A 15,102-nucleotide genomic window follows, 5' to 3' on the forward strand; every position below is an offset into this window, starting at 1 on the left:
CAATCCAGTGCCAGTCATAAATGTGGCACCCCTGGGCACCATCTTTAGGTAAATTCTGGACATGTGGAAGACAGAAGAAGGACCAAGTTTGCTGAGGCCTGTGAGGATCTCCCACTTGTATCCAGGACTAGGGGTGAGTAAAATATTTGTCGGAGTTTGCAGAGTTTTTACCACTGTGCACTTTTCTTGGAGCACAGACTTCCAGCAAAACTCCTCCAACCACTACTTAGAGTTTTTCCTCATGTGTGGCTTGCCAGCGTTAAGTTGGTGTGTGTGAGTGAAAATTTGTATCCTCTAGTGTGATTTTCAAGTGCTAGAATGCTTCCTGGTGATATCTCTCATCAAGGGCAGATGGGAAAGGTCACTACCATTTGAGTTGAGAAAACTGCAGCTGGAGTAGAAAATTTATTCGAGCTTCAGAAAGAAGCAGCCCCCTCTGGTGCACCACATGGTACCATTCCTGCTGGATTTACAATGTAAAACAAGCTCCTGGTGCTAAAATTGAGTGCAAGCAGCATGCCCTGCCAAACTTCCTCTGCTCAAGGAACTCAACAGAATCTTGCTGTTTTTAAAAACTCCACGGAATTTTGTAGAAAGAAACTCTGTGAGTTCCTCCCACATCACCCAGGACAAACAAGTGGACTTCAAGGGTCAATTTGCTGCCTCCTATTAAGCTACAGAGACAAAAAAGCTGTGAATGCCCACTTTCCTTTCAGTTTTTACTGGACCTGCCCTGTGCTGTTCCTGAGGTCCAGAAGTCCTTCACTGGTACCCAAACCTAAAATGTTGGAACTTAAAAACTTTTTGCTGGGATAATGCATAAGGGAACAGGACCATCCTGCTATTCATTCACCAAGGGTACATTGTCAGTGGGCCTGACTTTGCTGCAGCTCCTGCTACATTCTTCTCTGCAGCAGAAAATCTGGTTCAGCGGGGCCCTATGCCCACTGGCATCTGATAACGTTCATCCCTCCTCAGCTACAGCCTGCAACCTTGCATTGCTGAGAAAATCCTTCTGCCAGAAAAGTCAGAAGGTAAAAATCTTCACCAGGTTTGACATCGAGCAGCATCAGATGGATGCCAACAGCTTCCTGGCTGTGAAGTTTGGACTTTTCCCACATTCATTGATGGCCTCATCAAGACCTCATCCTTTACCTATCCATTGTGAGGGAGTCAGTCTTTGAATGCAGCCTGCATCCTTGCCAGGCTGACTACTCTGACTTTTTGAAGATATTCAATGCACAAAAGTAACTCTTTGACTGGGAACATCCTGCTCCGAGTATCCAATCTGTGCTCCTTAATGAAGGGCCACAAAATCTTCCTCTTGTCTCAGTCTAGCGTGACCAGTTACCAGCAGTTGATACTTTGCTTTTTTTGTTGCTATTGTTTTTTAAAACTTTAAAGTGTCACATCTCCTGATCTCCTTATTGGAGTTTTATTAATTTGGAGTAATTTTGTTTTAAAATAGTCTCTATTATTATAAGTTGGAGAAGGATTTCTATTGTTTTGCATTTTAGACTTGTTAAATGTTTTGGTATTTTTAAATTCTTTGCACATTTACTTAAGTTAAGCATGTCTGCTCTGTGCCATAGCTACCAGGAGTTGAGCTGAGGTTTAAACTACTGAATCTCTCACTAGACATAACAAGAATAGTTATTATTACTTGAGGTAGACTACCACCCACCACTATTATTAATCCATTTTCTCATATCAGGCATTTCTTTGACCAGGAGCTTAAAGCTGAATTTACAGAAAATGAAAAGATAGACATTTTCAAATCTTAGTTTCCAGTCAATATTTGCTTGGATTTCTACATTTATGGGACTGTCACAATTTTCTAGACGTACACATAAAAGTTTTACATATCATAGATTCACATGTTCCTTCACCTGGAAACATGATAGAGAAATGCGTTCTTACTAATTCAATTGGTGTTAATTTATTTCACAGCAACAGTTCAAATTGCCAGTGTAGCTGTGTAGATTGCTAAAAAAACACATTGAAAAAACTCCTACTTTGAAGCTGTTCACTAACATGACAATTGTCATCCCCAGCTCTCTCCTCTAATTCTAAATTCACAGTAGCCAAAAATTGGGTATATATGGTTTAGGACCATGCTCTATACAGTAATGTTTTAATGCTATTAAACTCAATCTCTCTTCAAAATGTTATTATTTTTCGATATTCTTATGTCAGCATCACACAAAGCTCAAAGTGGAAAGTGTCTGAACATACCATGTTTGATCTGTAACCACTGGCACAGGTCACATAGGGCACACTTGATATTATAATTAGACTTGAAGAGTTCACTGCTTTCATCATCACTGAAAATCAAGAACAAGAAAATATTAATGTGTGGATGTACAACAAAATAAGCAACATGGACTTTCAAATTACTGCAGGTGTTTGGAAAGAACACAAATAAACGAAGTTTGTGCACAGATGGTGCATCATGGTAATATATATATATATATGCATATAATCCGCAGAAGAAAATTAATATCAAATTATTTGAATGAAGAACTCTTTAACATATTACAATGTATGCAAAAGTGTATAATTATTACTACTATTATTATTGTTCTTGTTGTTGTTTTGTTGCCATTGTTACCATTGATATTGTGATTTATTATTATTATTATTATTATTATTATTATTATTATTATTATTATCGTTGTTGTTGCTGTTGTTGCTCTCACTCTTATTATTTTCTGTGGGATTGCATTTTGTTCTGTATGACTGATCAAATTACATTGTATTTACTGTTTATTTGAATTTAAATTATTTGATCTAAATAAATCAAAGCAATGATTTGACTGTTTTAGATACTGTTATCAATAAATGCCCCAACCAATCATTATTGTATGTGCACTCTGATAAAGTGTCAACCTCGTATGTTAAATGTGAAAGAGTACAATATGCTACATACACAGTGTGACCTACATTAATTCATGCTTTGATCAACTTTCTGCTCCTCCTTTTTAAAAATATGTTTGATGCAATATGTATGTCTGGTCTCAACCATATAAACTTTTTATCACCTTTGTTTTAGTACCATATAGTTTTCTTTCTTTGATTATTTGAACATTGATTTGGTTTGTATGTCAACGTCAATGGGAATTTTCTCTGACCAATAAATACACTTTGAATTTTGACTTTGAAATTTAACTAATAACCCTTGCCAAATGACACTTATTACATTAAATAAAGAAGCATTGGCAATGCCATTGGTCGGGCTTTATAGGAATATTGTATGGTAATGAAGGATTACAGGTAAGTACTATGGGAATAGATATGTAATATGTATTTGTGTGGAAGCAAAGAACTGTAGAACAATATTGGTGTAAGTTAAAAAGTCAGGTGAGAACTCCACTGCCAAGCCAGACATAAAAATGTAGTTTAATGACTCTCATCTGTTTTGCTGCCACAGACATATAGGTTATCAAGTTATTTAAGATACTTTTCATATATGTGCCTCTGAAAGTTCACGCTTGGTCAGTCGTAATAACAAAATGATCACAGCTGTGTTGAGAACAATCACTTTTTTTGTGGGAGCACACAACCACTGCCCAATCAAAACATGTACTTTATGGCTGATATTATTCGCTTTGATTGCTATTTTTGTTTAATCTAAAGCTTCTCATTTTGTATTTATTGTTGGTATATAACTCTTTTATTAAAATGGTATTTGGTGCTTATTATAGGTCTTTCTTTGACATTATAATATGTTGGATTATAGATGTGTAATAGTGATTAAAGGGGTGCCTTTCACTAGCTGACTCTCAGTGGCATCTGTAGATAAAATGAGCAAAGCTCAATTGGCTTATGATGTCATTCAGAACTCCAAGATAAGATGTAAAAAAACCCTGTAATTCCCTTTCACACATCTATAATTTTATGCTTTATATGCTCCCCTCAAAATATCTACCCCTCACTGCTTTCAAATGCTACACAGAGTGAGATGAGTAATAGAGTAGCCATATATAAAATGTTCTCTCCTCCATATTTGAAATGTAAAAAAAAGAACTTGGTGCCCTGACACCCATCCCAACTACACATGGGGACTCATTAAGAGTGTGGAGGTCCGCCAGGGAACCGTCAGCTCCACCAGGATCTTGGATTCTGGTGATCTGGAGGTGGCGGAGGTCATAATCTGCCAAGGCAGCCCTGCAAGCAGGACTGCCCTAGGGATTGCGACGCCTTTCCCTGCCAGCGGTTTCACGGTGGTAACACCACCATGAAAAGGCTGGAAGAGAACACGTGCAGGGGCCCCACTGGTTAGCACCCTCACAATGTTTGTGTGTGCTGATGCACCCTGCAGGCAACAGGATTGCCGCCGGCACGACTACAAGCCAGAGACAATAGTGTAGCCTGTTTACCCGCTAGGCCAGCAGGCGGGAACCTAGGTTTCCACCAGCTGACCTAGCAGAAAAGCCATAAGAGCTCTGGCAGGAAGGTCTCTGCATAGGTGGTGACCACTCTGCTGGGAGTTTGGCAGATGGAATTTTCTGTCCATTAAACTCGTAATACGGCCCATAGTATGTTTCCATCCAACAACTTATGGTTCCCACTGTTGCTTTTTTGTTGCAGTGAATAACCAGATTTAGAATCTTTTGTTCATGATAGTAGTTCTTAATGAGAACCATACATAACATTAGTCTGACCCTACAAGATTCAGCGATTTGCAAAATAAATTGTGAAATCAGCACTTTTGTGAAACGCCTGCGCTTTTTACAAAAGTTCCAACAAAATTTCGAAATTCAGCAAAATAAAATAAATGCACTCTGGGGCCACGTATTCCCCATTAGTGGCGAGACTACAAGTTGACAAAAATTAATGCCCTCTGGGCTACCACCTGCGGGGCACCCGGTAAGCATTCATTTTTATCAAGTGTTAGGCCCGCTGCCCATGGGACACATGGTGGGCACAGGAAACATTTATTTTTTAAAAGATTATGGCCCGCTGCCCATGGTGCACACTGTGGGCCCCAATCATTTAAAAAAACTAAATTCACTCTGGGCTCCCACATGCCCCATGAGTGGTGGGCCCAAAACCTGCTAAAAATGAATGCCCCTTGGGCCCGCCACCCATGGGGCACCTGGGTGGGGGCATTTGTTTTTATTAAGTTTTGTCCCCGCTTCCCATGTGGTATCAGGGGGACCCAGAGGGCATTCATTTTTTGGCAAATGATGAGGGCCCGCCACCAATGGGGCATACAGCAGTCCAAGGGGGCATTAATGTTTTTTAATTATTAGGGCCCGACTCCCATGGGGCATGCAGTGGGTCCTGGGGGCATATTGTTTTTTTAAATAATTAGGACCCGAGTCCCACAGGACAAGCACCCGTTCCAAGGGGCATTTATTTTTTAGCAAAATAAATTGTTGCAAAATGTACATATTTGTGCCACAAAATGTGCTAAACCATGCACTATATCCTAGGGGTTTTATTAGTCTAAATTCTAGACTGATTTAGTGCTACTTTTACTTATAAGTAATCTACAAGTATTCATATAATGCTGCTCCTCTAGAAACTACGACGACTCACTATGAAAATAGCCATTACCTTTAAAGTGTTACCATATTCCTTTTGATATTAAATAGCATGTCCTTCTGATGATGTATCAGAGCACTGTAGTCTATTACAAATAAATCATTTTTAGAACCATGCAAAATTGATTAGGAAAAAACTGTAGATAGACAGTCAGGTGGCAGACGTTGGAGAAGGCTATAAATATGGAAGTGTTCAAGAGTCAAATATTCATATCATTGAGGTCTGTGATGCTCTATCTCTACTAGGAAAAGCTTAGTTCAGAGTTTTGATGGTTGCTGTTCTCACATCCATCATGGTCATACTTTAAAGCAAGCAGATGAGTTTATCCAGGTTCATTGACTTACAGAGAATACAAAGTTATTCAAGGCGTTTGTAAGTTTATGTGGGTGCCCATGCAATTATATAAGTAGGGGTAGTATGTGGAAAAATATCTTGTTCTTTTTCACTTATCTTGCACTATGTAAAGTATTCCCTTGAGAAAAGATTTCCTAGGTTGAGAAAGGCCTATTTGTATTGCATTTTTCGTGAAATCACCATCGCTTGACCCACTAAGCAGAAGTTATCATGTGGAATTGCTCATTTTATTTTCTCAAAAGGATCAATTGGAATAGTGTTGCATTTTGTGATCTTTGTCACATGAGAGCACATGCTGAGATTGTGGTCTTCAGGAAAGCTATGTGATTTTTCTGATCGTGCTAGTTTAGGTAAGCCTGCCATATATACTCATATTTTCTATCAGTTTCTAAATATCCAAATTCATTTTGCCTTGTAGCAGAATAATTCCAGTTTTCTTGGTTTAAAAACAATGCAGGCATCAAGATTTTCAGGTTGTTTAGGGACTGACAAAACTGGCCGATGCTAGTAGAGGTAATGTTAAGATAGTGTGTGTCTTGGCATTTTAGGGAAAGACTATATTGTTATATCTTGCTTGCAAACACACCAGTGCTACATGGCAACTTTTACTATGGTATGTGAAAAAATATCTCTGCAAATCAAGGTGTCTAAAAGGATCCATCAGCATTGTAGAAAATGCATCTTTTTGAGCAGATGATATTCAGAAGTATATTTTGAAAATGAACACTAACAGACTGCTAAATATCTCTTATTCCATGTCTGCCTAAGCATTTGATGCTTTCTAAACTAGTTTTTCCAGGCTTCAACTTCCTGCTATGACTGTAACTAAATTTTCTATACAACTCTCCAGCACAAGGAGCAAATCAATGTGGAAATGTGGCAAATTATTAATGGGGTAGCTCAAGTATGACTGAAAGAGAAAATGTGGCTATGGAGTGATAGGCAATGTATAATTTATATGCTCTTTCATTTTTATTTGTTTTAAACCTGTATAGCCTACCTGTCTCGTACCTCAGTTTTCTTTTTGATATGAAACCCCTATCTTGGGTTATAGAAGTGTTTTGATCATGGCAAGGAGGCATCTGCCTGTTGTCACACACTCATCACGAGATGTTGCCGGAGTGCATATGTAGCAAACCCTCCTCTGACCACCATTTACCAGTGACTATCCACATTCTGGTCCTGAATACGAGTTTGGTGGATAGGATAACCCACCCGCCGAACTCCCAATGGGGAGGCTGCCACCATACTGGCTACCTCCCTGCTGGGATCATTATGACTTTCCAACCCAGTGGGAAAGTGACAGCAGCATTGTTGCTGGCTTGTAATAGAGCCGGTGGCAATGCTGCCGCCAGGAGGGTGCACCAGCACCCTCTCAATGCTCACTGTCTACAGTAGTGAGCATTGCAAGGGTGCTGGGCAGGGGGACCTCTGCATTGCCCCTGTGAAGTGCCCCCCCCTGTGGCCCCCTGCACCTGTTATTGACCTGCCTTTTCATGGTGGTGAAACCGCCATGAAAAGGCTGGCGAAGAACCAGATCTTAATCAGTAAGGCGGTGATGACTTCAGCACTTGCCCTGGCTGATTCCGACCTTTGCCACTGACAGCCCCCGACAGAGATGGGGGTAGGTTGGTGGGACTGCCCACCCACCTCGTAATGTGGCAGTTGGACCGCCACAACCGCGGCAGTCAGAGTACTACCACACTCGTAATCAGGACCTAAATCTTTTAATCATACTTGAGTTGCCCCATTAATAAAGGAAGGTTTCCAGGTGATTACTTAAGGTGTTTTTAGATCTGGATCCTTGTCTTTATCCAGCATCACTTTATTAAGAACTTCTGTGATAATGTTGAGTCCACTGTGTTGGTACTATACCTTCCACGTGTGGACAGGACATCTCTGATGGAGCATGCCACAGCATAAGTGGGTGAGGTGACCTATCCACATATCTTGGACAGCTGAAAAAACTTTGGAATAGGGCTTAGACGAGGCAATTCTTCCATTTCCCTTTCATTTATGGTGGGATAGATATAACATAGTTCATGCCAGTTTGATTCCTCTATCTCTCCTTTTGTGTAGTGTCATTTAATTACATTTGCATCCTCGTTATTGGTACTGCATTTAACTCTGACATATACCACCACCAACTAATACAATGATGGACAAGATAACCAGTCTCTTTCAGTTATTTCACGTTTCCCAATGATATGCAGAGAGGAAAAGGCCTTTACTATGTTTCTACAAGGCAAAAAACAACAACAAAAACATAAAAACAGCAAAGAGTATATACCGCTCATACATGGAATCAGACCTCAAAGACGTCCATGTCAGAGGTGTTGGCAGGGCCAGAATCAATAAGTTTATGTGGGCCCAATGGATGCTTATTCTGCTTTGCCAGGTTTATTAAGCATCTAATTCTTTGAAGAAAAAGTCAAGAAGACATAGCACCTATGGTGCCTGACATCATCTATTGTCTGCCTCATTATTAATAATGACAACAGACTTCCTTTAAATTAAACATCTATAAAAAATGCATCTACGGAAGCGTGGAGCATTGCAACATGAGGGCTTGTGGCAGTAAGCCCTCTATGCCTCATTGCTTGTGCCAGCCCTGAAAACCTCGTACTGCAAAGAAAAACATGCAATATAGCATATACAGACCTTTCCATTTGAGGAACAGCAGTCCATTTCACCTCCATCTAGGGCCTTGAAGGAAAAAGAACACAAGGACAAAAAAGTAATCAGCTAAAGTTCTAAGAGCTAGATAATAACTCATTTTTCCAACCAGGTTCAAAAATATTGTATAAATAGTCAAACTTTCAAATCAAATCAATAAATAATTTCCTCCTAACAATGGTAGGCCGCTCTCCCACATGATCCTGTTATTAGAGTATCTTTCATTTCTGATTTTAGCTTCTGGATCAGGAGCTGGGCTCCACCTGCTTCATTTGGAAACAGAAAGGTCCACAGAGGCACTGCCTTTGTGGTTTTTCTGGACAGCTACACTGGGGCTTCTTGTTGCTGCCATGTTGCCTAGGGAAATGTTACCAGACAGGAGCTGCATAAAGATTCTTGAATCAAAACAGGATATACTCAGACCACAGGCCTTTGCTAAAGTTGTGGAGAGACATTTTGGTGCTATCTTCTCTAACGAGCAGGCCGTTCGTTTAGCTTCACTTGTCTTACGCGCTTTACCTGCACACAGGACTTAATATTTCCAAGTAAATGGATAGGCCGCCTTTTTCTGGAATTTGTACAATTGCAAGGATTGTACCTCATGGAAAACATATATGTTTGTGTCTATGGTAAAATCTATGTATGTCTCTACTGAACTACACAAAATATCTGAGAATATTTCCCATATGCAAAATTGTAAAAAGTATGTAGTGGTGAGTTTATGGGATTTGGTTCACTCTGCACAACAATGAATGTCCTGATAGATATAAAATTGAATGATTTAATGTTCAGTATAGTAAAATGTTGAAAGAGGTCATTGCTTTCATTTTGCTCCCAATAGCAATTAACGAATTATTGAACAACAATGACATGTTGTGGAATCATTCTCCATAAACATATATGTAATTGCTAGTCACAACTAAAAATCCTAATTCCCAGTCTAATGTTTTCGGCAATATGGAGACTTTTCTTCAATTAAAAAACTGTGGGAACAGCATGGTAAGAGTCCATTATTTAATCAAGCACAGAAGCTTGATTCAGAAATGAGGGGATTACCAAGCCACTCCTAAAGTTCACCCTGACTACAGGTTTATCAGAAAAAGTAATAAAACCTCCTTTGAACTTAACATATATATGTGGATTGAATGCAATATGTGAGACTTTAAGCCAGAGGTGTTTTGATTGAAGGAAACCCTTCATGTTGAAGAATTTGTTCGATTGAAAACTAAGGAATTTTAGTAGACTAGGGACTGCCCTAATAGTGATTACAGCATTGCTCTAATATTGTAAAATGTGTTGGCAATGGTTTCAAGATTTGACATTCTAAGTTGTGATCATGTCTATGATCACGTATAATTAAGTGTAAGAAATTGTGTTATTTGTTGAGAGGGTTGAAAATCCAGATCAATTAATACTCATCCTTGTCAGGGTGAACAACTAAGGCCCTAAATAAATCTAGGAGCTAAGGCATAGAGCAGACAGATTTAAAATTATAGGCCTTGTATAAAATAGGTTTGCAGAACATAAACAGTAATAATGTCAAAACACAGCACAAGAAAAATCCCAAAATAATTTCGAAAAATTGTCACTATTTTAATGAATGAAATGACACCAAAACAACTAAAATCTAATAAATGAAACAGGAGAGTTGAAAAAATAGCACCAAAAACAGTGAAGTGTCAACTGCAGACATCTAGTTGCGCTTGGCTGGTAGTAAGGTAAAAGTTAAGGCCAAATGCGTTTGAGCACGGGTCGGATAAAGGGACCAGGTTTGTCCCTATTCATATGTTTTGCCTCCTATTTTAGAACCTTTATGTAATTCACAAATCTTAAGCTGTACCAGGCAGCAGGCTGACACCGATGAGGGGTTTATCAAAGACTGATTGCCAAAGGATGGACAGTTGATTTGAAAGGGAAAATCTTAAAGGCCAAGTTTCTTTCCTTGAATGTCCTCGACATTGATCAGATTGTCTTTGATGGCAACACCTATGAAGCTTTCTACGTTCTGCTTTTTGACTTAGAAACTTTTCTGGAAGATGGATTTCTTCAATGGTGCAAGGCTGCATGTAGTAACCAAAGAAGGCTCAACATCCATGGATTCTGGAGTTGGGTGGCACTGCTGAAAAGGATTTGCTGCTGTGGAGATTAGTGTAGCGAAAGCTACAGTGAACTCAGGCCAATTGGCAATGCACCTTTGTCGAATCATCTTGGCAGAATGGTCCAAGTCTCTTGAAGATTCTCCAGGAAAAAAGTTGGAAAATATTTGCCAAATCGCAGGTTTAGGCAGGAGGAGTACACTTTGACAACAGTCAAGTGTCCAGGACATTGGGAACAGCACTTAGTTTTAAGACTCACTCCCACCGTGGCCAGAAGCAGGGTCCAGGACAGGTCCAGTTGGAACTGGTCAGTGGGAATTGCTGTGAAAATGCATCCTAAAGTTTGTTCTGTCCCTGTGGTTGAAACAGGAGTTAAACCGTACTTCTTGAGTAGTGGGTACAAGGAAAGCCAGTAAATTTATTTCAGGTTCTCTTCTGAATCTTTCTCGAGTCCAGCAGTATTCTGAGGAGGGCACTGGGGATACCAGACTTATTCGCATTTATGTCATCCTGTGGGTGAAGACAACTCTTGGAGACTCCCTTGCCAGTTGGGTAAAAGTTCAGAGTCTTGAAGTTAAGTAGGTGCCTAGACACACCACTTGAACCATTCTGTGAAGCAAAGGACATCACCTCTCTACAACCAAAGCTGTTTGTCTCTCACTACAGGGGAAACATCGCCTATTCACTTGACAGTTGGAATACTGATAGAAAAGACCTTACAGGTTTAAGGCAGAGAAAAGATAGTTTCTCTAAAGTATCTTTCCTTAGTAGTTAGATGCAATTAGAGTTTACCATGAAATTGGATTTTGTCTAACTGTTAAAAAGGGTCCTTGGAATATTTATCTAGCTATTACTAATCGTTATGGGGTGGAACAATGTAGTCCATGGTTTTCCTACAGAGGTAATCAGTTTTGCTACAAAGTAAATAGCTTTTAGTTTTTTTTACTGTAAGGGCATGTGTAACATTATATGTTTACATGTCCTACTTTTAAATACCAGGCACCTTCCCTTATTGGCACTAGGGGCTCATTAGTATTTTAAAGATGTGCTTTAGCCTGTTGAAAGGGTTTATTTTGACAGGTTGAATTGGCAGTTTTAAACTGAACTGCCAGACTACAACACTAGGCCTGGAATTGAGTTTACTGTATCACTGCAGTAGGTGGCATGTTGAGTGCTACATCCCACTGGTGGCATTTATCTTGCAGATCCTGGGTATACTTTGCAGCATTTAGTAGGGACTTATATATATAAATTAATTGTGGCAATCGGGCGTATGACAATTTCATCATGTTTAAATAGGGTGCACAAGCAATTTATCCCTGATTAGCAGGGGTAAGGTGCACAGAGGTCTAAGGCCAACAAAGAGAGCCAAGGCAAAAGTCAGTGGAATACCATCCAGAAGATGTTCATTTCAACCATTAAGGACCTGAAATGAACTATAAATAACAATGAGAGTCATCTCATTGCACCAACATGTTTGTACTGGTGATTTTATAATTGTCCAAGGGGTTATAGGTGGATACACACATCTTGTCTTTCTGTGGTGTGAGTGGTGCCAAATCATGACATATTGTGGTTGCACCCCTGTGCAGGTCCATTATACAGTTGACAAAATAGTATAATTAGCTGCATATGTGTTACTCAAACCCACCTGCAACTTTTCTCAACATGCTGTGCAGCAGCCAAATTGGAGGAAAAAAATTACCACTTATCAATCGAACCATTGAAAAATACTGCTGGTATCAAAACAAATGTAATTCAGTTGAGTTAATTGTATTTCTCACACATACATGCTAAAAGATGGACACAGTAGAACTAAAAATTTCACCAGTGGGATGCAAAGAGCTTATCCTACTCTGATTTGAGTTTGGCAATCTGGACTTCATAGATTTTTCCATTTTTAAAAGTACATTTACAAAAAGTGCAAGACTGTGTTACACATGGCAAGCAAAATCTTCAGCTTTTTGAAGTATAATATGAATGTTAACAAACTTCTGCAAGGATTCATAAAACTGTTATCAACGCTTTCAATTAATAAATCGAATGGGTTGAGATACAGGACCAGGCCTTGTGAGTCTGTAAAGAAGTTGGCCCTTCTGCTCAGAAATAAAAAGACTTCACAGGATAAAATTTAAACTCAGAACCATAAAGGGTTATTTAAATTGAAGAATCTTTACAGAAGGAAAATAGTAGTTAGTTAGTCAAATTCACATCAGCATCACTAATGAATAATACAAATGTGAGAGGATCAACATATGGTTAACCTCCAAAGCAAATAATTAGCCAGAGTTTAATTGAGCAAGAGGACTGAAATAAATTGTCTCAGTTCAAAAGTTAAGAAAAGTCTAAATATACATCAACAAACAGACTAACCTGGAATCTGCCTTTGAGAAAGTAAGCACAAAGTCAAAGCATAAATCAATAAGCAGAATTATACAGACTGCTGAGTTTGAAAAGCAAAGAAAGTCTGTAAAATATGCCAAAAAGGGGACTTTTTTCAACCAGTGAAAGTCACACTCCACATGGTGAGATCTGAAGTAATAGGGCTGTGCTAAGAACCTTCCATACACTTCAACTAATGGCCTTTCAAGAAATTATGATACATCAAATAGGAAACATTTAGGAAACCATGTTATCAAGCATAATTATAATATGCCATGTATACCCTGTATGCAGCAAATAAAACAATAGAGAGTACAATTGAAGAATTATTTATTTGAGCAGGCTTGTGCAAATAATCTAAAAAAAGAAAGTAATACACTTCAGCTCGATAAATAAACAGCATCAAAAAATTAATTCTATTTTCCTTATTTTCTTAAATGAAAAGGCACAGAAGGGAAACATGCATGTAGGAAACCTAGTTATGTAATTTTAACAGCACAGTTCCTTTTGTAACTGTAAAATGAATGATAATGCAGACTGACTAGGACTGGTCATGTCAAATGAAGCCTAGTTAGGTGAACTAAAAAACTTCTACATCAAACATTATTTTCTATCAATTAAAAACATGCGCACATTCCCCCTTCAAAGTTGTCTGAATCATCACCAAATTATATAACACTTCTTTGAGAATTCTCCGCTTCTTTAATGTTGTCTTCTCAGAGACCTGCAATTCATCATAGACTCATGCTTTGTGGCCATCAACTTCAATTTCATTTTTCTTATTTTTTTCTGATTGTCTTCTTTTCACGATCGCATTAATCATCCATTAAAACAAATAATTGCTGAAACAATTTAATATTAAGTGGTAGTATTTTCTGTACTAAGCTACTACTTACATTACCAAACCATTCGCCAAGCTTTCCAATTCCCTTTCCACCCATGAGCCAACTGTTTCCCACACATCAGTCTCTCCCAAGGTGTTAGCTCCACTTACAATGTCAGTTATGGTTATATTGTTAACATATTTAATAATTTCCATGCTGTAACCAGACACAAATGTGTAAAACTGCTGGACGCTAAATGCATGACACTTTACCTTCTTTTGCCAATGGAGAGCCTGAGTCATAACACTCACTTACACTTTTGAGTAAGTTTACACTTTTGAGTAAGTTAACTACTTTTTGGTATTCACAAACTCCAAGTGTAAGTTACTACAAAGAAAATTGAGGTAAGCCCAGCTCTACACATAACTAACACTAGTACAAGAGACTTAAAAGAGAACCCCATAGGAAATAATGCAATAATAATATATTAATTAAATTATTTCAAATAGTTCAATATATACATTATTATTAACTAATATTAAAAAAATCAAACAGTACATATTTATCATTTAATTATAAAATAGTATAATAATCTGTTTAGAATTTAATAAATAATGTAGCAAAACATTTTTACAAAACATAAATACATTACATTAAATTAATTATATACATCACTTCTACTAATTATGAATGCACACAGTCTTAATTTCATTATATCCATTAAGATAAGTTTAGATTCAAAGTTTATTTAATAGTCTGTAGCTGTTTTATTTTGTTCTGTTTTAAAGTAAATCTTTAAAAATATTGTGCATTCATATTTAGTATAAAAATGTTTTCAATGTTTATTATTGAGCTAAATACACCTTTTTTTATTTTCCCTATAGTTTACCATGTACAGTTCTCTGACCCAACTGTGGAGTGTCCCTATAAAAATGAACTCAACTACAAATTTTAAAATATGTTTATATTAAGTATTAATATAAATTTATTTTGCATGCTTACTTTAAGTGTAGAACAAAATAAAAAAATCGGATGGGTAGAGCATTTTACAGATATTAGGGGGATCAATGGAATAAAGTGACTGGCTGTAAGCAACACACTCTAATGTATTTGTGGTTTAACACTGGATTGGTCTATATGTAAATACAAACCCAGAAAAAGTTCTGTGATTCAGGACAAAATGTGTTGACTGCACTTTTGGATATTCTTTGAAAATTTGA

At 38.0% G+C, this 15,102-nt stretch overlaps 1 protein-coding gene across 2 annotated transcripts in view; it reads right to left on the reverse strand.

Moving 5' to 3' along the window:
• The window catches only part of LOC138284925 (dipeptidyl peptidase 4-like), a 497,709-nt gene that overhangs the window by 463,599 nt on the left and 19,008 nt on the right, over window positions 1-15,102 (reverse strand). For both annotated transcript variants that reach the window (XM_069224254.1, XM_069224253.1), the window contains exons 2-3: window positions 8,566-8,610; window positions 2,236-2,324 (exon numbers count right to left, since the gene is read on the reverse strand). In XM_069224254.1, the coding sequence (XP_069080355.1) occupies window positions 2,236-2,324; window positions 8,566-8,603 (127 nt within the window). In that variant the 5' untranslated portion in view covers window positions 8,604-8,610. The remainder of the gene's footprint in view (window positions 1-2,235; window positions 2,325-8,565; window positions 8,611-15,102) is intronic.

This window comes from Pleurodeles waltl, chromosome 3_1 (genome assembly GCF_031143425.1).
Source record: "Pleurodeles waltl isolate 20211129_DDA chromosome 3_1, aPleWal1.hap1.20221129, whole genome shotgun sequence".
In the NCBI taxonomy this organism is placed as follows: Eukaryota; Metazoa; Chordata; class Amphibia; order Caudata; family Salamandridae; genus Pleurodeles; species Pleurodeles waltl.